The 26198-nt window shown below is 40.4% G+C and overlaps 1 protein-coding gene across 1 annotated transcript in view; it reads left to right on the top strand.

Annotated features, from left to right (window-relative positions):
• The first annotated feature begins 4950 nt into the window (after positions 1-4950).
• Positions 4951-26198, top strand: part of MMRN1 (multimerin 1) — a 47381-nt gene continuing 26133 nt past the window's right edge. Inside the window, exons 1-3 of the mRNA XM_086746880.1 lie at positions 4951-5511; positions 22835-22954; positions 25241-25347. Coding sequence (XP_086603006.1) covers positions 4985-5511; positions 22835-22954; positions 25241-25347 — 754 coding nt within the window. The 5' untranslated portion in view covers positions 4951-4984. The remainder of the gene's footprint in view (positions 5512-22834; positions 22955-25240; positions 25348-26198) is intronic.

Below are 26198 nucleotides of genomic sequence, written 5' to 3'. Positions count from 1 at the left end.
TGGAATACATGTTAAAATTACAGCTATTACATGATACTTCAGCAAATGTGTACTCAGGTACTGTAGGGTATTTTATTTGCTTAGTTCGATCAAGAGTGATGCTGATGATGGAGTACGACTCTCTGCCTTAGCTGGTTCCAGATTGCGGCTGAGGCATCAAAACCACTAAAAATTCTTGCTGTAACCATGCAAACTTCACATATTGACATTTAATTGGAAAATCCCTCTAATGCTATGCCCTTTCTATTCAAAGTAACGTTTTTTCCTGCTACTACTATTCTAAGAAAAGTAAGATTCAAAGGAGTTATTTTTGAGAGGGACACAATAACAAACATAAAGACATTTTATTGATTTATTTAATCTTATATTAAAGGTAAGATTTGAAATTCCTGGATTGACTTCTATTAAGAAGTATTCTTGTCTAAGCACGCAATGGTTATAAGCAGTAAAATGTAGCCACTTTGAGCATGATGGCATCTCTTACACTGTGTGCTTTTAATTCCTGCTAACCAGCCATATACATTGGATGTGAGCTGTTAACTCAAAGAAAAAAAAAAAGGGAATTCAGAATTGCTCAGAAGCCTTCAGTATGCTTTTGGAGCTTAGAAGGGAAACATTATGACAAGAACAAGAGACTTTATCTTCTAATATAGAGACGTATTAGAGTTCTTCACATAACTTGGTAAGAATTTCCAGCATCTTTGCAGAGTGGCTACAGAAGTGATTTCTTCTTCCTGATCCCGACGTGCCTATTTTCATGTCTTTAGTGCTGCTCTATCTCATCTGTATACAAGAGAAGAAAGCAAAGTGGCTTTTTCACTGGGCCAGCTCAGCTGGTACCAAGAGGCACTGCAAGCAATGTGAAAAATTATCTCGAGTACAAATGTGTTTTATCTGGGGCAAGGAAAAGCCAAATTCTCCCAGCAGTAGGCACTCCAGTGGAATAAAATGCTAGTCAAGAACAGCTTTCTCACACAGAAACTCTCATTTTTTACCATATCACTTGTGACAGTAGGTGCTACGCAGGCATACACCTCATGGTCTCAGCAGTGTTTTACAGCTGTTGTTGTAGCTGCCAGGATAGGTAGAGAAGATGATCTGGCTGTGCAGCCCTCAGCCTGGATATTTCTGGGGTGCCTAACATCTGTGGATTTGGACTACTCTGACTAAGACTGGGAACAGCTTTACTTCTGGTAAACCTCAGAGAGTGAGGATGATAGAGAGCTGTGAAACAGGCTGTGGCTATGTAGAAGAGGTGAGCTTATAAAGAGGTGAGCTTATAAAAGTTATTAATCTGGAGAATCAACAGCAGCTCTGCCAAAGTGGCTGTGCAGTCTGATAACTGCAGAAGAGAATAAATTTGGTGCTCCCTTTACAGTGCTCGGGGACAACTGAAAGTCCCTAAAGATGGTTCAAGTTAATCAATGACATCAGCAGGGATTTTTCTGAAGCTGAGTGTGTGCCATTAGCAGATGTTAAAGATAAAAATGTTTCTAAAATCCCAGCCTTTGGACAGTTTACTCAGGCTTCAGTAAAGTACTGGCCTTATCTGGAGAGCCACAGCTGTGACCCTGAAAACAAATACTGTTCTTTCTTCCACAGAACTAAACAGGAATAACTTTTGTGAGCAGAAGAGTACTGCTCTTTTATGTAACGTGGCCTAGTGATTCAAATGCCCCCAGGAGTGCAGTTGCATCTTCAGACTCCATTTCCACCTCCCAGGAAATTGCTTCTTTTACCATCCTGTGCGTAGAGAGATGAGAGACTCTCCATCCCTCCTGCTGAATGTGCCAATATACAGAAAAGTTAAGACTCACTGGGTGAAAGAATATGTGTACAACAGCAACCTGAGTGTAGACTCTGAGATGGTCACTTAATATAGCGTGGGAACTTGAGATCCAGTTTCTGCTCCAAGGCCAGCTTTTAAACTTTACAATAAACACCCATGAGGCCAGCCCAACATGCAGGGACTTCAGTAACATTGATACACAACACATATAAAAATATGGCACCTATGGATGTGTGCATAAGGGAGTAAGCACCATCTTGAGTGGGAGTTTTCAGGACCATTTTGAACTTATTTCTACCTGGTTTCACCAAATACATCCAACAGCTTATCTTTTCCTACGTTCAGCACTTGGATGCGAATTAATGCTGAAACACAATCTATAATGAGCTTGGGATTCCTGTCCAGCGTGCAGCAATCTGAAAACGGATATTCAAGTTTCTTACAGCCTCGAGATTGTTTTGCTAAACAAAAACAGCTTCAAGCAATTTTATCTTTTAATCAACAGCCCAGACATGTACTAATAAAATCATATTAACAATAAATTTTCATTTTGGAGTATTCAGACAGGGAAATAAACACTGTTGTGATTAAATCTACCAGCCACCAAAAGCCACTCTTCTACACTGCTCTTCTCTGCACTGGTGGAAATCTGCAGTTGCTTCTCTGACTTTAGAAGGAAAATTAATGCTTGCAGTGGAGTAACTCAAAGCAGAATCCAAGCTTTGTTTGTTATTAGGCACTTCAACTGCATAAATAAACACAGTATGCAGCTGCTGTGATTTTTCTTTTATTATAAAGCCATCTTGCATTTAATTTGCAAATATAGTCAAGACTAATGTACCCCTAATTTTATCTTGGGGTTTCTAAAAATATGAGAAGACAAATGCTAATTCAGGTAATGGTATTAATTCAAAATCTCAAACGTAGAGCTCAAAAAGAGAAATGCTCATATGAAATAGCTTATGTTAGCTTTTAAATGAGATTTATTGCTCATCAGACTGTTTCCTGTATCCTACATTCAAAGGGCATTTACAGATTTTCACTATGAATGAGAAAAAGAGAGGGGAAATAACGTCTCCAAAAGGGAGCACAACTGCATTTCTTTTCTAACATGTATCACAAAATGGCATCTGTTTTACTTGCGCCATAGAAGCCTACACTTTACCGAGACAATAAAACAGAAAAATAAAATCATAGCAAGTGGAATACCCAACCCTTTAGTACACCTAAAAGGCGCGACTATCACTTGGAAACCGAAAGAAACGCACTGTTACCCAGATCTTTCAAAACAGGAACAGTCATCACAGAGGTTTACTTGACTGCAATAAGAGCTAGTGATTTTCTCCTCCAAGTTCTGTTTTGTTGATTTGTTTGTTTTTTAAATTATCTTCTGAAAAGAACTGCAAGTCATTTACCAGCTTTTCCATGGTGTCACTGTTAATCATCAAACTTCCATGGAATGGGGATTTTGCTTCTATTTTTGAGAAAAAAGTGATCTTCAAATAATATGAAACGTGCCCAGGAGATGCTGTTCTGTTCCCAGGTGTGTAAGGTTGCTTTCATAGTCCTTAGGGCAGCACTTCTGTCAGTGGCTAGAGGCTTTCTGAACAGGTTGACAATATCCTCTCAGATCTCTTTGGTTCCTGACAGGTCTATTCTGTTACTGCTTTCTCTCTCCTTTAAAATTTCATGTTACTTTTCTCTGTGCAACTTCTTCAGTAATTACCTTTTCCCTTTCTTTTTCTTCAACGAGAAACTAACTCGCCTTAGTCTCAGAGAGATTCCTTCTCCTCTTCCCTAACTGTGACATTCAACTTTGCAGCTACTAAGGGTAATTTCATAGAGTAACATAGATTGAAAAGGACATCCAAAGGTCATCTGGTCCAAAACCCAACTCAAAGCAGGGCTTAGATCATGTTGCTCAGTGTTTTTTTTAGCTGTGTTTTGAGCATCTCCAGGCATGGAGATCCCACAACCTCTCTGGGTAATACACTCCAGTATTTGTCTACTCTTCTGGTGTAAAAAATTATCTTTACTCTCTATACTGAATATTGATCTCCCCAGATATTTTCTGTCTGTAAAGTTCCCAATATTATATTTAGGCTGCAATTCATATTGGTTTAGAACAATATTAATTGTAATTAATTAACTGTAAAAGTATGCAATAAAAGGGAAGGATCACTCAGTGATTCAGCATATTCCTTTCAGTCTTGTCTATGGGTGGGATTTAGATTTTAGAGACAGGGATTCAGAGATTCATAAATATGGATCTGCATGTGAACTAGGTGTCTAAACTCCAGTTACAGTCATTTGGGATCTAGGATGGGATTCAGCTGCCCCTGTGCCATCTTTGAACACATTTGAAATGCCCTCAGATATCCTGCCCCAGAAGGGCATGTGTCTCCCATGGATCACATACCACCTCTGCCAGCCCACATAGGTGTTTCTTGTATCTTAGAGAATCTGAAATGACACCAGACACCTATGCGCCATGCTATAGAAATACTTCATATACATCATAGATTGAACTACAGAAATAGGATGTGGCATAGCCTATGAAATACAGGTAAATGATTACATTTGAAGGCTTGTGGTACAATTATGAATACAGTGTGAACCTCGTGCTTATTATCTCCCCACTGTGGGCAGCAGGGTGCTTAAACATTCAAACAAAAAGAGAGGTCACAGCAAACTTTCAGCTTTGTGCAGCACACCAGTTCTACCAACTCTTTTCAATAACAAGGTCACAAGCACAAACCATCCAAAGGGCAGATGTGACAAGTCACTTCTGTTTTCTGTACGCGTATATGTGAAAGGAAAATTAGCTAATAATGTCAGTTTTTATCCCTCAGGATTGCTTCACTGTACATATTTTTCCACATTTCTACTGTGCCATTAATCTTTATCCTGTGCCTTCTGCAGAAACTTCTTTTTTTCCTCCCACAAAGGCTGCCAGGCTTTCACTCTGCAAGGGGTCACAGGTTGCAGAGGAATCCACAGAAACAGGAAACCAGGCTTCCTCAGTCAGTTTTGCAACACCAAAACCTGTTTCCTTTCTACAGAAATAAAGCCTGTCAGGGCATCCTCTGGGTAAGCTCGCTGTACGAGCAGCAGCTCAGAAGGAGGGAGAAGCTACAGGATTTCTTGCTTGGAAGATAAATGTGAGGTAACTAGTAGCATTTACAAAACAGCAGAATGAAGGCAATAATCTTCTTGCTGCTCCTGTTACACTTACAGAGTGGCAGCATTGGATTTAACACTCCAGGAAAGCTCTGGACCACGGGCCAGGGTGGTGAAACCCAGACAAGTCACTCAGACTTGACTCCATCTCTGACTTCAATTGTGGGGTTGCCCCACTCTGAGATCCAAGCTGCTGAAGCAAATGCCTCACAGGGACCTCCTTTTGCATCTTCAGGCAAGATTCTGGGAATGAAAGCAGTGAAGAAAACCTCCAATTCTACAACCTCCACCCTTGCAAGCCAGTCAATTGGACATAGTGATGGTGACTCTGACAGAGATAAAATGGGAAGATTATCTAGCAGCAAAGGGACATCTCCACAGAGCAATGCTAGAGAGGTCCCTCTCCAGCAAGAAGTCAGTACAAACCAAGATACAGCTATAGGGAACAAATCTTTCAAGCAGTCATCCCACAGCACTGGTATCATCAGCACCCAGCAGGATGCCAACTCCAAAGCATCTGGCTTTGAAACTACCAGGGGAAAGTAAGGAAAGTTACCTATTTTTTTCTTGTCTCCTGTGTACTGCTTAGAAACGGTTATTTTCCTGTTTATGGTGAAATAATTGGCAAAAGTTCTACTAATTTCAGTAACATTGTTTCTGAGCTTAAAGACAAGCAAGGGATCAAACCGGCAGTATTTACTCAGTCAAAATGATACCTTTGTAACAGAGTAAATACTGCAATAGTTCATTCCTCAGGGTAGTTATCTCAAAACCAGCAGAAAAAGTCACTGTCACACATGGGTAGGAAAGGACTAAAATAGATGCCTCCCTGGTTTATGCACAGTAAACTTTTGTTCTTTTTTTTTTTCTTTCTTTTCTTGTGGGTAAAAGAAATTGCAAACACACTTTTTCATTTGGAATGATCGTGTTTGTAAACTTCTTCACTAAATTGAAAATATAAGCAATTAAGTGTACAAAATGCATCGATGTCTGACAATTTGAAACACCTTATTCTGTGATAAAAACCTATGAAGAGTAGTGTTGCAGATGAATGGGCATTCAGAACCGTATAACTTAATACATAATAGGTATGCATAACAGAGTATATCAGATTGTACTGTCTATTTTATGGCTCTGGAATACTCAATTATTTCCTTCGTTCCCCGATGTCTTCAATTTTCAATGGGGATGTTAATACTGACTTTGGAGGTGTTGCAAGGTTCACGTAATTGCTGATGTATATTCAGATACTGGTAGAAAATGGAAGACACAGAGGATTAGTTGTTTTCCACAAGATTTATGGAGAGTGGGCTTTCAGAATATAGATTTCTTCTTTTGATAGTACTAGCCCAAATGTTAGCATTTAAAAGGAAGAAAAACTCTTTCTCTTAAATTCACATGAAATAAATAAATCAACCCTTACGAATACTGCTACAATTATCTTGCTATGTGTGGCTGTGAGCTGATGTTCCTTCAACTCAAATAAAAGATTCCCATTGCCCTGAACATCTTTTGGATCACACATACATGAGATGATGCACAAAGACCCAAAGGAAAGGAATCCTTTGCCTCAGCTTGGAAACAATACCGCAGTAAGGAGCTGTGTTTCCCAGATAGCTTTCCTAGCATACTCCTTCAGTTGTGAAATCTGGTACAATAACACCTCACTATTGTGTAAGGCAGGGTGTTTGAGTTAACCCAAGTTAAATGGGTTCTCTTTATATGCCAGAGCTGGTAACTGCATCTCCATTAAAATAGGTCTTAACGTATGCTAACCTTAGAGTTTTCAGCTTTCTCAGCTTTTGTCAAAAATACTATTCTAGTGAAATTAATCTGCCAAAAAAAACTATGTGAATTTGCAGGTATTGTTTCTACCATTTACATAAGATATAAATACAGAAAGCAAAAAAAAAATCAGTCTCTGGTGAATGAAGCCTCTTATTTATCACAATGGAAGGCGGTTGCTACTGCAGAGAGGCAAGATAAGCAAATCCTGTACTAGCTAGCGCCTTACTTCATGAGTGGTCCAGGAGCAACTTGCTGTGTAACTTACATAAGGGTTTGGTTTTGTTTTTTTTTTTTTTTTTGAGTCTGTTGAACAAATTAGAGATAAAGCTAGGATTGCATATCAAAATTACAGGAATGTAAGTTAACAGTGTGGCAGTATGAAACGCTAGCGTGGAACAGAACGCTGTCTGCTCAAACTGTCTTTCTCAAACTGCTGGGCTACATAGCCTCTCTCTAGCAAAAGTCTGCAGTTCTAGGTGTGCCTTGATCCCTTTCACATTAAGATTCTTCTGTTGCAAGCCTTGTCTTCCTACCGCATACAAGTTTTTTTACCATCAGCTAAGGTGATTTGAGCTTTTCTTCCTGTGTTGTCAGTGATCTGGATGGTGACTTCAGTAAGTCACTTCATTATTCTGTGTCCTTTTCCCTATGAATTAGACCTGGATGAATAATAAAGTTGCTTGTGACTCATTTTTTTTTCAGTAAAGTAATGAAAAAATGCCAAGCCTAGTGTGCTCAATGTTACAGGTCACTGCTGTGAAACACCTGGAAAGCTACTGCTGAGAAACTATGCGTAAGAACCTAAGCATTTTTATTTATTATGTGCAGGTGTCATCAACTACACCCTAAATCCATTTCTAGCATATATTTTCATTTAAAAAAATATTGCATCTTTATTGCAAATAAAGTTAACGAGATGCTGTAAAACTCCCAATAAAGACATACAGATTTCTTTGAGCTTTACTCATTTAATGCCTGAGGACAGCATGAATGACTCAATAGCAGACTTCATAGTTGTAAAATGTATTACCTCTGAGGATATTTGGAAGTACAATTTGCTTTTTGGTTTTACTTTGAATGAAAGGAACTCTTTGGTTATGGTCTGTATTCCAACTTGAATTTTTGAGTGACCTTGTAGGAACTGCATGACTCTGTAATCCTTTATGGCAACCCATTGTGCTAACATATGTGCAGAGATGCTGATGTTAGGAGGCTCCTAGAGAAGGAACAATAGAGAGAGGTCAGGGAGAGACAAGGGGAAGGAAAACAAAACAAGAATGAGCATTTGTCTTTAATATATTTATAATTTTAAAAATAGCAATACATATACAGTTTTGGAGAGTCTCCAGGGCTGTCAGTTTACCCACAAGGTACAATATGTGTCCATTGTACAAGATTAATTGCCCAAATACCCCTTTCTGAAGGAGGCTCTGGGTCTTACTGACTTACAAAGATTATTCCCTCGCTATCTCTACTCTAGATTATCTGAGGAAAATATTATGTACGCATATCACATGTATACTAGAACTACATTAGAAAAAAAGTTCTGGTTCATCCTGTTTTTGCAAAATTCCCATTAAAATTTCAGAAGAGCATGATTTGGAAATATTGCATGGATTTTCTAAGTCTGCACCTGAAGAATATTTCTGACAACCACCAAGTGTGGCAGGCAGGACACACTCAGATATGGCAGCTAGCACCACCCCAGAGCCCAGATCGCCAGGTGGAGCTATGGTGATTCTATAGTGCCAAGATCAAGATAGGAAGGCAAATCAGTGAGTCAGGATCAGGCCTGGTGATGGTGACCATGGTAAAACAGTCCAGTGATCACTGGGCAAGTCCATAGTGATAAGGTAAGGTCAAAATTAGGCCAGGATGTCAGCTTGCAGGTCAGGATTGGCAGAGGCGCAATGTAGCCCTTGGGTGAACTTCAGTAGGGCTCCTGAGCCCTGTGTGGGTGGAGAACCCAGGTCAGGCTGGTCAGCGTGAATAAGACTCACAAGTGCCATCAGGATCCTGGCAAGTTTCCATTTCATTTTATTGAAAGAAATGCACTATTAAAACTGTCAGAATAAATTCACGTTGTTTTTTTTTTTTTTCATACAGAAACAGAACCATATTTGCAAAAGACCATGACTTTGTTTTAAAAACTCATCCAAGTTCGGCTTTTCAGGTTCCAGCAGAACTTCTAGGGGCAGAGACGTACTGCAACAGACAGTTGTCTGATCAGGAGTACCATTAGTAGGGCTAAAGGATCCAGATTCAAGATTCTGCTCTTAATACAGCAAAGCTTAGCTTTCAGCCTCTCTAGATCACATCTTGATGTGGTGTTTTAAGTGCTAAATATTGGGCATATCCTTATCTCTAAGCCCACTAAACTTTTCCTTATTCTTCACTGGAATGAAAATGCAATGAAATCCTGTTCTTTAGCAGTGAAGTGGAACAATTTTCTAGTTAACCTTAGAATAGGTACAGGATGACATAATTTACAGATTCTGTACCTACTTTCTCTGAAACCCTTTCAGAAGATTGGTTTCTGTGGTGAGGTATCCTCTGCTCTGGGAGGGCCTGCACCCAAGCCTTCTGAAGGATAAGAAAGCTTCATAGGAAGCACATCTGGAATGGCCTAAGGCGAAGGAAAATTAATTTTCTTCACTCCTAGCAATGAATTTGACTTAAGCTCTGAAATGTAAGGCTTATGTCTCTACAAACAAATATGCATATTTATTTTTTTAAATTACTGCCTATCTGCAATTTTTCCTGCTATCCATATCAATGAATAAATGTCGTAGTTCAGCCCCGATCAGGACCAGACTACGCAGTCTCTCTCTCACTCCTCCTACCCTCCGAGAGAATAGGGGGACATGATATAAGGAAAAATGGCTCGAGGTTTGAGATAAGGACGGGGACAAATCACGGGCAAAACAGACTCAACTTGGGGAAACATACTCATTTATTTCTAAAATTAGCAGAAGAATGAGACAGGGAACAAGATAACCTCGCCCCACCCCTCCCTCTTCCCGGGCTTAACATTAATTATCTCTACTACCTTATCCCGCCGCTCCCCCTGAGCGGCACAGGGGGTAAGAGGGAATGGGGGTCGCGGTCAGTCCATCATGCGTTGTTTCATGCCACTGCTTCGTTGTCGGGGGAAGAACTCCTCGCATTCCTCCCCTGCTCCAGCGTGGGATCCCTCCCACGGGCCACAGTCCTTCGTGAAACTGCTCTGGCATGGGTCATCTCTTCCACAGGGTGCATTCCCTCTAGAACAGCTGTCCCAGCGGGCCCTCCACAGGCCACAGCCTCCTTCAGGCATCCACTTCCCCCGACGTGGGGTCCTCCATGGGCTGCAGGTGGATCTCTGCTCCTCCGTGGACCTCCATGGGCTGCAGGGGGACAACCTGCTCCACCATGGTTGTCACCACAGGCTGCAGGGGAATCTTGGCCAGGAGCCGCATTACTCCTCCCCCTCCTTCTTCACTGATCTTGGTGTCTGTAGCCGTTCCTCACAACAGGCTGGCAGACGCCCCTCAGGATCCTTTTTACATCTTATTCACTTCTCATCTCCTCTCCATTTCTTGTGGCTGGACTGGGCCTAGTTGGGCCCAGTCCGCTGCCCGGCGGAAGGCCAAAGGCTGAGGCCTGCAAGGCCCACAAGGCTCGTGCCTCCCCCTCTCTACCCCTGCTCAGCTGCTTCACATCTTCTCTCCTTTTTTTTTTTCTCCTGTTTTCCCCTTCTTAAATACGTTATCGCAGAGGCGTTATCACGGGACATTCTGCTATCAGTTGGCTCAGCCTTGGCCAGCAGTGGGTCCACCCTAGGCCCGGCCGAGTCCACTGAACAAACGGGAGCGACTTCTAGCAGTTTCCTACAGAAGATACCACCTTAGGCCCCCCCTCACCCAACAAAACCAGAACAATAAAGAAGTGCTGGAAAATTAGAGCTGTCCTTTAGCAGCAGAGTGAGAGTTTTTCCAAAGTTCAGTGACATTAAATGTGAGCACCAATTTGGTGTTAAAGAAGAAAATTGATTATATAATCTTTTCAATTGAGTTCATGTGAGATATACACATCTTTTTTAGCCTGTGGAAAGAGAGAATTGCAGTATTTCACTGTATAAAGCAGCTTAAATAACAATGGTGCTATGGAGCAAGTCTGAGGCTGAGTTCTGAGACTAGCACACTCACCCTTCCATTCTGAATCCAGTGTTATTAATTACTATTCAAGGCAGCTCCTGAATACACGAGACATTCATTCAGGCTGTAAATTAACCACACTATCTCCGCAATGCTGGATGGCTCCACATTATTCTTTTCTCTTAGTATGTGCCTATTACACATTTTCCAATTATCATGAATCCACTGAGGGTCTTCATAGGCTTCCCCTGCCATTACCTTGGGTAGCGGTGAGGTGACAGTATTTTATTACTAAACACAGAAGAGTTTAATAAAGTCAGCACCAGGACATATTTGCTTAGGTGTCACATGTAACAGGAGTGCTGAAATATTTCATTCTCATTATTAGACCTCTGCATTTCTCCCCAGAAATTGCTTTTGCCTCTATCAGCTTGGTAGAATTTCTAGTGTACTGACAAATTAAAATGAATGGATAAGCTCAGCAGATGGTTCAAATACACCAGACATGGAGAAACTTGATTTAACTGCCTAGTTAATGCAAGGTTCACAGTCTCTTTCGATCATGTCACTTTTTATGGAGCAGACAGAACAATTCTTGAATCAATTTCTTAAGACTTTGAATCACTGTGCATTTACAATAAATAAAGTCATGCATGGCTTAGGTTTCTGCCTCACTTGATATATTCCCTGTGATCTGTACAGAGGAAAGGAGGAACCTCTTACACTGATACTTAGGTTGCCTTGGTGGCTAAGTGTCAGAGGATGTTTGACAAGCAGTACTTGCTTTGCCCGCACAATGTTGTATCCCAGCCATGCAGCACACCTTTGCAACGAGCTCCTCTTCTCTGGCAGCATCTTGAATGTACTTCTGATGCTTGGCTGTAAGCCCACAATCTAATTTTCCTACACATGCTGAATGCAGTGTTACTCCCACTGCAGTCCTAAAGCAAATAGTTCACTCAAGTGCTGGAATTCACTACTTTATTGCTATTTCATCCACAGAACAAATGTGCCAGTGGACACAATTATGGAGTTCCATAATTATGCATGTGGCATGGTACCAAGAAAATGTAAGCATCCAAAAATAATTTTAATGCACATATTCAGAGATTAGTGCTGTCTTCTGCTGAGTACAGAAGCAAAACATTTAACAAGTGACTGAGACTGCTGACCTGAAGCAGCAAAGCACCTTACCGCATCGTGCAGATGCACACTGTACAGCAGGACTGGTATAGGGCAAGAGCTGCACAAGGCCCATGCGATTCATAGACTTGTTTGATTATATCCATGCTATTATACCCCATGCATTGAGGAAATCTTTTCCACTGCTGATGTCCCATGCACAGAATGAATTAAAGGTCTGTTTGCTCCAATGTGGTGGTCACTTTTCAAGTGGTTCCAGTTCCTGAGTGGGAAAGAGTCATTGAGGGAAATGGTTTACCCAGCTTGCACTACCTATCAGAGAGACCCTGTAGGATGCTTTGTGATTCTGGGAGAGAAGAAATGGTAAACACATTGTCCATACAATTCTGAACTGTGGGTGATTGTCCTGGTTCTGGCTAGGACAGAGTTAATATTCACCTGAGCTGGGAGGAGAACTGGAGCTGGTGGCCCCTATGGCTGGGACACCCAGTTGGGATAGTTAACTAATTAGCCAACAGCTGGGGTTAATTTACCCAAATTAGCCAAAGGGCTATTCCATCTCATCTGACTTCATGCTCAGTATATAAGTGAGGAGGGTGCTGAGGGGAGTCTCCTTCTACTTGGAAGAAACTAGGTGTGGAGGTTTGTTGTAAGCCATTATACTGTATTTGTTTTTCATCACTGTTTTGTTTTCTTCTGTTATTGCTGTTAAATTTTTTGTTGTTGTTCCATCTCAACCCATGTGTTTTTGCTGTTTTTTTTTTTTGTTTACCATTTCTCCCTTCTGTCCCACTGGGGGGGGGCGGGAGTGAGAGAGAGACTGTGTAGTCTGGTCCTGATCAGGGCTGAACTACGACAGTGATGAAGTAATAATTTCTGAAAACTAGAGAAAAATTCCAGAAATAACAAAATCCAAAGCTCTAGTTTTCTGAGGCAGCCTCTCAGAAATGATGGGAAGGCAGAGTCATGACAAACTGTTTTCAGTAGCACAGGAAACAGCATTGGGGGGAAAAAAAAAATCACATCTCTGCCTATGTTGCTTTTGAGACACTGACAAGGTACTAATAAAAGATGAAAAGCCCCAGTATATTTTTCTGGATTATTTAGTTTTTCTGTGATCAGATTCAGATAAGGCACTATACAGATAACTTCTGAAATTTTTTAATGAATATCATAGTCTCTGTTCATCTCATTACACTAACTACTGCATTAATGCTCAGGCTTATCTTTGCTCTTGCTCTGTTTCATCTGCCACAGGAGCAGTGAGGATTAGGAACAGACTGTTTTCCATCTCCACTGATGTCTCTTCATTCCATTGCACAGATTAGGGTTACCGTAACAAACTGGGCACGGTGTTAGGATTTACCTCCCAGCCGGTGCCAGCATTCAGCTCTTTACAACATTTCATTTAATGTACACCAGAAACATCTGCTTAAGTTTGCACAGGAAATGTGCATTCTTATAAATCTGGATATAATTAAAATTTTATAAAGCTAACACTAATTCCTAGAATAGATGGGGCAAGGAAAAGAACAGCAGCAAGGTGTCCCCATGTGTTTTCCAAAGGCATTATCTGTGTTAGAGTTAGAGAATGCAAGTGTTTCGAAAGACAGTTTTTCTGCCAAATCTCAAAGCATTTATTCTGTGTTATACTCCTGGTAAATAACATCATAGGTCATGAAGAAAAGCCTGGGAAAAAAAAATTCACCTTGATTTTCATGGACTTGACTCAGATCCTTTTTGTTCAAGAGCCCCTAAGAAATCAGTGACAGCGTAAAGGTACAGCTCTGTATGAGTAAGTGGCAAACCAGTTACAAAGCAACTGGCAAGGCACTTAACCATTTAATGGTTGTAAATGAGAAAAGAGAAGCTGCCCAAAGCAACATTACAAACAGATTAAAGAACAACATTCAGCCCTGGAATTGTGATGGATCTTCTTTTCTAATATTTCCATTTTGTCACTTTTAAAGGTGCTTTTTTTTTTTGTTAGTGTTTGTCAAAGACATTACTGACATACTGCAGTCTTCTCTGTAGAATAGAAAAGGACTAACAAACCAGTGAAAACCAGTATCACTGAAGGTCATCTGAGAAGAAATGTCAGTAAAGTAGACCAGAACTAGTTTAATTAATTTTGTAGTCTGGGTCAATTAGATGGTGGAAAATGAATTTGTGTTCCAGGGGGAAAAATATAGAATTAAAACTCTTTTAAAGAGTGTTTTGTCTGGGTTTTCAAATGTGTTTCACTGGATGATTCTCAAAGCAGATTAATGGATGTCTTCTCAAAAGTCCAAATTCTATCTGTGGGAAACTGATTATTTTGAAGGGCTCTGAACACAGAGGGAGATAAGGTCTAAAAGAGCTCATCTGATTCACAACAAGAGAACTTTTAAAATGCTAAAATAGATCAGCAAAGTGCTAGATATGTGGAAATTGTGCATTAATTTTTGCAGCACAGGATAGGACACACAACTGGTCACAACAGTAAATAAAAGCTTGGATGAGACATAGAGGCTCTTCACAGTCCAAGGCTTCAGCACTGTACATACAAAAAAAGGAAATGAATGATGAGAGTAGAATTTGTATTTTGTAATAGTCAGAACAAAATGTCAGGACCCTGAGTCCTGAAAAAAGACCATTAAACAAATGATGTAACTCCCTCCACCTGATACTTCAGTGTCAACAAGTCATCTGTTTCTCAGGGCTAAAAACATATTCTATAACATATTTTACCATCACATACTATATTATATTGCATATCAAATGCACTTTTTAGAGGCTTTCCAGGTTTTCCATTCCAATCAGCATGTAAAACAAATTTCCTGATTTGATTTTTTTTATGGTCAGTCCCCAGTGAGTACTGAATTTTTATTTCAACTGAGATTCATACATTTCAGAGCAAAGGAAGCTAGGCAGTGAACCTAAAAAATTCACTGATTTTGGTTCAGGTTTATAATTCCTTTTTGAACTAGAGCTTATATTTTTGAAAGATGACTGATGTTCATTTAAAGATACAGCATTTACCATATCACCAGCATCAAAAAGGTGAGAGGTCTTTCTAGTCACCTAGTGGAGTTCAAAGGAAGTTGCTGAAACCAAAACCTGGTCTCCCATACAATAGCAAAAAAAAAACCTTATGAGGGTGCTTGCTATCTATGTAATCTGAATGTTTATATTATGTCAATCAACATTATCTCTCCTCATCCAAACTCAGCAGGTTGTTTAAAGTGAACTGAAAATATATCACAGCAATGTATTTTTACATAACCTAAATTCAGGGCCTATGCTCTGATCTTCGTGTAACTGTCTTTCAGATTGGGAAAGATCCTAGCTTAAAAAAAAAAAAGAAAAAGAAAAAAATTATTTCATCAACATCATGTCATTATATGTTTTCATGTATGAATGCACTTAACCTACTGTATTCAGAAGAACAATAGTATCATTCAAAGGAGATAGATAGATATATAAGCAAAGATCCAAGGTTCACAGACCCATAGGACCACTCAGGTTGGGAAGCACCTCTGGAGGTCATTAGCTCAACCTCCTGCTTGCAGCAGGGCCAGGTGTGTGATCAGAACAGGTTGCTTGGGGCTTGATCCAGTCAGGTGCAGAGCTCCATGCTCTGAGCTGGTGATTGCACAACCTCTCTGGGCCCTGCTCCTATGCCTGGGGGTCCTCATAGGGAACAAATTTCTCATGCTCAGTTTGAACCTGTCTTGTTTCAGAATGGACCTGTTGTCTTCCTCCTAGGCTGGGGAGAGCCTAGATCCAGCTTCCAAATAGCCTCCCTGTAAGGGACTGAGGGGCTGCCCTCAAAGCCCTCCCTTCCCCAGCCTGAACAAGGCCCAGTCCCTCAGCCTCTCCTTGCAAGGCATCTATCAACTCCAGATGATCATAGCACCTCTCTACATCCCATTTGCCAAGATATAAAGGACAATACAAAATGAAAAGAGGTGTAGAATTGAGATTAGTATTTCATAAACTGTTCTACGAAATACGAATAAACTGCATACAAAGTGAATGAGGCACAACTACAAAGCCATGCATGGACTTTAACAATTACTCCAGCTCTGGGTCTTTTTGTACTGCTTCAGCAGCACAATAATCTCATTTTCATGATTCAGTGATGTTCAGTTGTGCTGATTCAACAGCATTTCTATGAAAAGCCAGGTAATCTAATTTACTCACGGATAAAAATAACTCATTTTCAGATATAATATGAAAGGGGCAGAACAAAATCTATACCCTTTGTTGCCCAGCTGCCACAGCTGTTCCTGTTGAGTGGCTTTAGCCCCACTCACAAGGATCCATGCTTACAAGCAAGTGGAAGCAATCCTGTACGGGTATACCTGATACTCTGTAGCTGGCAGTTTTTGTGAGAGTTTGTTTGGGTTTTTTTTTCTTGGCAATGTACCCAAAGAACAGTTTACAGTGAAAATGTGCTGTGGAAGGGTCCTTGTAGTCTCATAAACTTCCACTCACCGTACGGAAATTATAATTTTTCAATGTTAGTGTAAATTGTGCTTTGCTTTTCACCATCATCAGGTATCACGGTGTCAAGAGGACTAGTTCAAAGCCTGCTGAAGATCAATGGAAACATTTCCATTGACTGCGAACGTACTCAGAAAAATCCTGTCATAGGCCACATAACTTTACTAGCAAACAGTCACAGCACTCCTTCTTTGGAGTTACACAAGTTTATTTCCTTCTTTTGCTGCCCTCCCTCTTGCAGGCCCTCTGCCCTTCCTAACCAGCCCCTGGGAGCCCAGCAGAAGGCGGCCCGTGGCGCCGATGAGCCGTACGAAGCGATGAAGCCCTCTCAGCAACCGTCAGCGGGATGGCGGCCCCGGCCAGGCGCGTTAACCGCCACTGGCAGCTTCTCGCCTCTGCGGGCAACGGCCGCCACCTGCCGGCCCTGCCTGGCAGCGCCTCACGGCCGGCGCCGCTCTCCCCGCCGCGGGCTCAGGATGGCCGTGGCTCCTGCACGGTGGTGACAGCCCGCGGGGGGCGACGGGGTGGGTCTCCCGCCGTTTCTCCGGGTGGGGACGGGCAGCTCGCACGGGGCACCCAGGCTGCCACCCAAGAAGTGGTAGAGCAGAGCATGAGCTCTTCTAATGGCGCCTTCAGCCAGGGTTTAAAGAGAGTGGGTGGCAGGCCAGTGAGGCAATGATGAGTTTAAGGGCTCCTGAGTGTTGTCTTACACTCTCAGAAGTAAGCTTTTTTCCAGCTGAGGGGAACACTGGTGTTGCTGGTACGTACTCATGTACACTGGGCATTGGGTTTCTTGCAATGGACACAGTGCAGGCAGTCCTTGCTTACAGTTGCCCTGAAACTACTTTGGTTTCACAGTTATCTCCAGGATGCATCCTTTCTGTCTTCAGGCCAGTTGTGGAAATGAAGAAATGTTTCATAAGAATGTTTTCTCTGGGGAAAAAGAAACAGGACTGGCATAAGCCAAAGGGAAGAAGAATTTTTCCAAAAGGGTATTAATGCAAGATCTGGATAAGCTGTATGGGACGTGTAGGATCCCAAAAGCTAAAGACAGGCTTGAAGTCACCGTCTGTGTCCCACTGATGTCCTGCCGGTTGTAGGTGCTTTGCACCAGCCACACATGCAGGCTCCATGGCCCGTTAGCTACTCAGGACTTGGAATTTGCGATGGCCACAAACCCCACAGGAGACAGGCCTGCCAAGGCTGCAGTGTAGACATGCTCATTGCTCGCAAAAAAACCCAAGTATTGCTCTTCATACTGTGCCCCACTTCTCAGGAAGGGTCAAATCACACTTGATGTAGAGTTGGGGTAGCAGTATTCTGATTTGAGCTGGAAATACTGCTGCAAATATCACAAGCAAGAGGTTATTTCAAAGGCCTGAGGGCTCAGAGGTACTCTCCTACACCTTGCTACCAGTGAGTTTTCCTGGCCAATACATGCAAGAGGAGGATGAAATCTGTCACTTGGGCTTTATGCCAGTCAACGACTTCCACTGCTCTCTCCAGGCCACATTTCTGTGGTATGTTGTGAGGATTTTGTTTTGTTTTTAAATACAGCTTTCCTGATTGAAATCAGGCTCAGTGCAAAAGAAACACCAGGCTTCTGCAGCTCTCAACAATATCTGCATGTTAGAAGCCTGTGTTGCTGGTCTGGAATATATTATTCCATGGAGGGTAAAGAGGATTTTCAGGTTTAATATCCTGTTATGCAAATCAGTTGTCTTCTGTTCTGCCTTTGCGTTAACACAGCCTGTCATAGTTCTTCTGCCACGCTTCATCTTCTGCTTCTAAATCTACATTTTTTCAGACAATTTGATTTCAAAAATATATTTACATTCTTAACATCTCTTAATGAGCTTATTTCATTGGTAGCGTAAACCTAATTATAAGTCACACCAGGGGCTCTTTTGCTGAGAATATTTCTTCCAGTTTAGCCTGATCAAAGATTGCTGGGCCATGTGAGAACTACAGCTTCAGACATTGCACTCACGTAGCTTAAGAATGAGTTAAATATTTAAAATAGAAACAATCTCCTCAAGTTGAGTTAAATTTATGGTAGAGGCTAGAGACTGAATTCAGACTATCTTTAAAAACCAAGAGCAGTCCTTAACTGATACATTTGGGATGTGTTGTGCTGTGTTTTCCTTTGCAGGCATCTCCAAATGGGCAAGTTCCAGTAGCTGTTACCTTGAAGCTAGGCACCCTCAAGAGTAATGATAATTAGTAGATTTACACTATGAATTTTAATAAGCAGATTAATTTTTTTTTTAACTGAACTCTCTGTATTCCAGGGCTTTAATGAATTTTACAACTGCTTTTTATACTTGTTTTCATTGTTTTATCTCTTCATTGATCACATTTGCTCAGATGTAAAATGGAATTCAATTATGAAAAATTATACCCCAGCTGTGTACTCTGCAGAAAAAGGTGTGCACTGATAACACTGTTAGATGTCTTCTGCTTAATCCCCTTCTCTGATGAGCTGTTGGGTCTTTGTGTGAGGGTCGAGTGCAGACTAGGGAGCCACAAACTCAAGCCCTAATCTCACCGCTGGCTCATTGCAGCTCAGATTTTAAAATCTGACTCCTATAATTGGGTTCTTGATTTGCAGACACAGCAAGCTTAGCACGCAGCTGCCCAAGGTGTTAGCTCTTCGTTCCTCACTTTCCGGACCAAACATGCAACAGTAAAAGAGGTATGGTACTGCATAACATCTTGAGGTGATGTTATCACTTCAGCTGTCTTCTGGTCAGACCTTGTATGCCATCAGTTAATTGCTGAGAGTTATTCAGGAATTTAGGTGTTTACATTCTCTATACCGAGTTTAAATTATAAGCAAACCACCACGCTTAGTCAGAGCTCCTCTTGAATAGACCACTATTGGTCTGGCCCAATATAATTTTCTGCATCTGTTAAGAAATGTTTAGCATCCCTTTTATATGACGAGAGCTTTTGTTTTTTTTTTTAATCTCTGTGCTGCACTTCAGAGAAAAAGACATTTTTTTAATCTTAGGTATGAATATGCAGAACCTCCACTACAGCTGTGAAATAAAAGAGACCTCATGCCTGTAAGAAGAAAGGAGCTCAGTGGCAGGGTCCTGGACAAGCTAACAAGCCTTGAGTGCCCTAAGCAACCTCACCCAAACTCTCCACCCACGCTTACAGGCCAGGGGCTCCATTTAAACCCAGGCTTGAGCCTGTTCTCCTCATAAAGGTGCTTGTCTTTAGTAGTCCTTGTGGACTTGACTTGTTTACCTAGTATCAGCCTGATGGTTGCTGGGCTGCTAGTTGACCTGTTGCTGTCACCCTGCTGCTGCTTGCTCATCTCTGGTGCTACTGTACTGGCATGCTCCTAGTGAGGTCAGTGCCTAGCCTGTGTAGTCACCCCCTTTACTCCTGCCTCATCTTTTGTTAGGGAGAAGCCCTGCTCTCGCTGCTCCCTGATTCTCAGCAAGGAAGCCCCATGGAAAAGCTGCCTTCCTGGTTGTGCTTGTGGAGCTGAGTGCCCTGCCATGTCCTGCTCCTGCTGAACACTTGGCAAGAGCGGGTGCCTATCCTCCCTTGCTGCTGCAGAGGTGTACTGGAAGGGATGGAGCTACAGGCTCTCTCTCTGACTCACTATTGCCAATATTTAACTACAAATATTGTTATTATTTAGTTATTACTGCTAGTCTCAGCAAACCCCCATTTTATATGAAACACATTATGTGTCAATTAAACAATATGTGTTGTGTGAGGGAGCACCCCAATACGACACTGGCAGCAGAAATACTGATAGGTTCAGTCTGTTGGCCTTACTTAGCATCTTACTTCCTAGGTTATTCTGCTGTTTTCTCAGGAATAATTTTCCAAGTAAAGCACTATTCCGTTTAATGCGAGTGCACTGGTAGGATCTCAGTAGACAAAAGCAATCACTTCAGGATAGACACTGATACTGTTTTGTGGTTTGTGCTGTTGTTCTTGTTTGAAGCAGTGTAAATCTGTACTAATGCCAGTTAAGTAAATGGAACTAATCTGATCTTAATTGTATTTTGATTTCCACTCTAAGGAGCCCATAGCAAGACATTGATTTCAGGGCCAGCTGGGTAATGTAAATATATATTTCCTTACTGGATTATGAAACACTAACAGAACTACTACAACTGGAAGCAAAGGTTAGCAGCAAAACATGACCCAGGAAGATGAACTTTAAGTTCTTATATACAAATATTGGTATGGAAGTACTTGCAAGTTCACCAGCCCTACAGCTGAAACAATGTCTTGTCACTAACTTGCCAGGTCAAAAATGAAATATATTTCAGCATGGACAAGGGAATAATGTATGACATTGAGAAAGGCTGTACTAAGTTAGAGGTGAAAAAAAAAATTGCTACTAGACCAAACAGATATTTGTTCCACTGGAAGAAATGCAATAATACTTTCTTCAGGATGCTTTTCAATCTGCAGCTGAAGGACTTCCTGAGATAAAGGTTATAGCTATAATTTTATGTTTAAAAAAAACCCAACAAACCAAGAACACCCTAATGGCATATTCTCTCATGAAGTCATTTAACTGCTTTTAAAAATCCATTTTAGCTTACCAGACTTCCAAAACTGGCACAGTCTATGTTTGTGGAAACATCACTTCACCATTTTTGTTTTCCTTTAAGTGTAAACCTGTTTGTTTTGATGCCTCTCTATCATAAAAAGACCAACTGAATAAGGAACATCATGACTTCCCATCCCTCCTGCTCTTCACCTTCTATTTGTGTCTTTGTTTTCATCTCTCTTTGGTATGTAGGAATGAAATTGAATTCTGTATTCAAACTGTGGGCTAACCATAAATTCATACAACAACCAGGAGTTGACGTACGGAAATGTACTGAAACAATGGTGATTTCTATTTCTTCTCTGGCACTTCCCTAATAATTTAATGTATTTGATTCACTAGTTCAGTTAATGCAAAATACTAAATTGACATATTCAAAGAGCTAATCACAATGACTCCAAGGTCTTTTTTCCTGATTATAGTTAATTTAGGTAGTCATACTATCTGTATAAGGCTCTTTATTTGTACCTGACTGTGCATTAGAAGACCCTTTTCTGACACTTAATTAGTTGGAAATTCATTATAATGAGACTTCTTCAATTCTTCAAGATCAGCTTAGGTTTACTACACAAAATTATTTTGTTTGGCTTTGTGTAACCCTGTCATCTCCCTGTTCACCTGCTTTCCCTCTCATTAATTAATATAATGTCTGCTACAGATTCATGCAGGATTCTGCTGATAAACTCTTTCTTGAGAAAGCTAACTAGTCTTTCACCTCTCTGATTTAATGCCTTATTAATCTGTGACAGGACCTATCTTCTTACTATGTGACAGATTGCTTTTTTTTTCCCCCTCTAATAGCTTTTGGTGAGTGACCTTGCCAAAAGCCTCTGAAAATCACCCTCTTATCTACCTGCTTCTGATCCAAAGAATGCCAGTAGATTTCTGAGGCATGGTTTCCCTGAACAAATGTGTCCTGAGCCATTATTCAGTTTACAATTTCTACTTAATTTTGTTCTCTACTGTAGGTTTTGCCAAGTTGCTTTGTTTAAAAATCTGATTTAACAGTTTGCAGTTTCTTTTAACCTCCTTAGAATCCTTTTTTTTTTTTAAAAAAAAACAGACCTGACCTTGCACTCAGCAACTCCTAGGTCTTGTGCTGCAGTGATCAAGAGTTGGATCCTTTGATATGTGACTTCCTTCTCTGGGTGGGTAGCCAGTGGCACAGGCAAGCATGGAGCTATGGCATGTTATTGCTGTGTGTGGCTTTGACCTCAAAGTGCACTGCAAAACACAGTCCACGTGTATTCACAGTATTGCTGGGGAAAGGGAGGAAGAGTAGAAACGTCTGTTCCTAAAGTGAAAGTTATGGGTGGTTAGAACCTTACTAAACAATTCTTTGAATTCTGGATAAACAGTTTCTATAGTCTGAATTGTAGGTGTATTTTAAAACCTGTCATTACTGCAGTCTAGAAGAGCTTCTTTGTACTTGATCCTCCACAAACATTTACAAATTAAAATTTAGGTTTGCAATATAAGTATATGTAGAGATAAAGAAATTATTATCTGTTTTCTTTGTTGTTAATGGGTAGCTGAAGCACAAAGACTAAGTAATTGCCCAAGACTACACTGGCAGTCTGAGAGAAATCAAACTTAATTTTCCTAACTTAGCTTCATCCCTAAATTATGGGTTTAACTTTCCCCTTTAAGTATCATATATCATCATATTGTGGGAAACATTATTTGTATTTTTAATCATACTTACTTTCCGTCTCTTTCCAGAAACTGGTGTGCTTATGTTCATACTAGACTCTTACCTACAGTGGTAGTGGACAACCTGGAAACCTTCTTATCAGGCAGAGCGAAGCCTTGCACTTGGGGTATTGGATCCTGTGCTCAGAGGTGCGTAGAACTAGGAAAAGAGTACTTGCAAGCACTTTAATTGTCACCAGTTGCATAATTAATATAACCATGACTTTAGAAATTAAAATGAGAACAGGAGGGAGCAGATTAGCATGTTTTCAGGTCTCATCTTAACCTGTCCCTATAGCAAGTATAAAAGCTCATGACTGGGAAGTGTCCTTGAGCTCCACAGTACAGGCTTGGCATGCCTTCACTCTGGCACCCTCTGCTCAGTTCAAAGTCTTCAAATAAGCCCACTGCCTCCTCCCCTCTTTCAGAGTACTGCAAGGAAAGATGCACGTGTACAAAGCTTTAAAGCACATGGGGGAAAGAAAATCCTTTTTGTGCAGTTTTCCAACTTGTGCTTTGTTGGAGCAAAAGGCTTTCCCTGAGAGGTATAAATATTTTTGATATTATCTGTCTGCTGGGTGCTTATTTCTGGCACAGCTTCGATCAGGCAGTGAACCTAGAAAAGTAATTGGCCTGGATGCAACTTGTAAATAATGACTTTCTTAAACATATTAAGATTGTCCTTTGTGGTTTGAGTGCCTTATTGTATTCTCCAAACATTAGATTTCCATAGTAAATGAAACTGGACTTTAATGCATGGGCCTGGAAAATGGCAAACTGAAACAGAGGTTGTAACATATTTTTCCCTTGAAAAATTTCAGAAGCCTCTTACAAGTCAGGTTGACTGTTGTGAGAATTGTCCTCTAGGTGGTATGACAGAACATGCTTAAAGCTTTGAGGTGAAATGAGAACAAAGTATCCTTAGGATCTAGGGATTCTAAAATATAGTTGATGGTACTGCAAAACTGTGGAATGGACTCTGTGGTTGAAATGTTACTGATTTTTTCTAATCCAATCTAGAAGATTCGCAATAACTTTTATTTATTTATTTATTTATTTATTTATTTGGGAAATTAGCTCCTTGTGCTGCTCCTGTAAATAAGTCTCTACTATATACGGTTCTGGGGCTTGTCTACAAGGAGAGTTATTTTTGAAATAGCTATTTCCGATTAACTCCTTTCACGGACACTTCATTTTTGAGTGCTTTCAGGAATAGATTATGCTAATGCAGAATAAGGTGGTTTTATCATAAAATAAGACTACCCATACAGCAAAAGAACTGAGAACTCCCTTGATTTCAGTTCACCTTAATCTTCATTGAGTTCTTGCTGATGAAAAAGCCATTTCTCAGAGGCAAGGCTGGTTGGAGACATGTGCAAAGCTACTGCCAGCTGCTATGAATTTTAATATATATGATATTACATCCCTTGGGAAGGGGTGACAAGATTAACTACAGTGTAAAACAAGGTGACATTTTTTTAATTCATTGGGAGGCTGTTTTTTGGTGTAAGTGTTTTCAAATTTGTCCCCCTTTCTGAAATGATTTAGACAGCAATAGTGTCCAAAACCATTCTGTAACCATTTTATCGTGTTTTCTGATATTCGAGGTATACTTCATGGTAGTGTTTAGCAACTAACAGAACTGTGCAATATTCTTTTTATTCAAGCTTTGTATTTAACATATTAACAGAGGTGAGTAGAGTTGCTGTAGTTAGTTTCCTCTATATCCCCTACTGCAGCATGTTCATTCTAAACTGACTTCTCTGTAATGTTAAGAAAGCTAAAAGAAGTGATGTGGTAGCCAGGATATGCAGAATATATTGGAACACAGAAATAAAATTGCTGCTGCTTCTGCAGTTACATACTATAACAGGAATAACTGAGGCATCACAATTACATAGCCATGCCTTCTTACGCTGACTTCCAGAGTGGAAATTTTCATGCTTTATAGGATTAATATTTGTATAATCTTGCTTAAAATAATCAGTATGGAAGGCTTCCTGTGTGCACTAAATATGAACTGATGTGGCATAAATTAATTGTGAATGCCTTTTTTTAATTGATTTCAAAGAAAATGGTATTTCACAATTGTATTTTTGCCTCACTCTGTCCAGTTTAAGAGATATTAATTGTAATATTTTCCATAACAGTTAGCAGCATTTGACTCCTGAATAAGATATTCAGGTAAGAAGTATGACGGCACTAAATAGACACCAGTCAGGTTCCTTTAAAATCCATGCAGATGATCTGAAGGATGAAATATTAAAACTGTGGTTGCTATTGAAACATGAAACCCCAGTTAGACTTTGCTTTCAGTTTCAAGCAGTTAATGAAAGAATTCATTTGATGTGTAAGATAACATAATGTAGTTATGCAGGTATCTTACAACTCCTATTTGGTCACCTAAAATAGGTTTAAATTGTTCTTGTTTTGCAGGTCTCGGACAACAACACACCAAGCCTATAGAATCAAACATAAAATAGTAACATCACTGGAGTGGAAGTGCTGTCCTGGGTACAGTGGGCAAAACTGCCAATCCAAAGGTGAGTAGAGTTTCAAGGATTTGAAACTATTCACTTCAACAAAACAAACCAATGCAATTTGGTTTGCAAGCAAGTGGCTCTGCTGAAAATCAATACAATTCTTCCTGTTAATTTAAAACCAGGAAAAATGCACAGCAGACAAAAATGCTTTGGGATGTTGACTGTTCCCTGCACATGAATTTCCAGAGCAGCTAAGTAGAATGCCCCTTCCTCTCTCCCACTCAAAATAAAACTCATAAAATCGTCAACCTTATTCCATTTTGCTAAAATATGGAGTTTGCATTCAGTGCATCTCTACTTTTGACCTTTTAGTTATTGAGTATTGCAGTGCTGGGGATATTAAATCCAGGTCGTCTATTGAATACTTGCTATAAAATTAATCTACAGCACTGCGACTCTTTTGGCTTTCAGTTTCAGGCTCTAAAAATGTATTTTAGATATGATAATGTATCAACTTTGTTTCCCTCTGAATTGAGTAGGACTTTTGTTGTTCGACAGTGACTGAATTTTCCTAGGCATTAAACATGACCCCTGTATAATCGTGCCCTTTTTTGACAGAACAGAGTGTTTTACCTCTGCCCTGGTGATCAAACATATGGCAATGTACTATAGTTTAACATCTGTGTAATAGCTATTTCGTTGCTGCTGGCCTTAAACAAGCTGCCCTTGAAAAATAAGATATGGCATCAGCATACATATTTTAAATGAATGAGTATTACAAGAAAGGCCATTAGATGTGGTAGGGAATTCAATCATCAGTGGTAAAGTAGAGGCTGTGATTAAAACTTAATGTAGAGGAATGAAGAAAAATCACTGTTATTCACATCCAGGAGCAAAATTTTTGAAGAGCC

Source organism: Chlamydotis macqueenii, chromosome 4, assembly GCF_036417535.1.
Source record: "Chlamydotis macqueenii isolate bChlMac1 chromosome 4, bChlMac1.mat, whole genome shotgun sequence".
In the NCBI taxonomy this organism is placed as follows: domain Eukaryota; kingdom Metazoa; phylum Chordata; class Aves; order Otidiformes; family Otididae; genus Chlamydotis; species Chlamydotis macqueenii.
The sequence above is the reverse complement of the archived record's forward strand: the minus strand, read 5'-3'. Positions and strand labels throughout refer to the sequence as shown.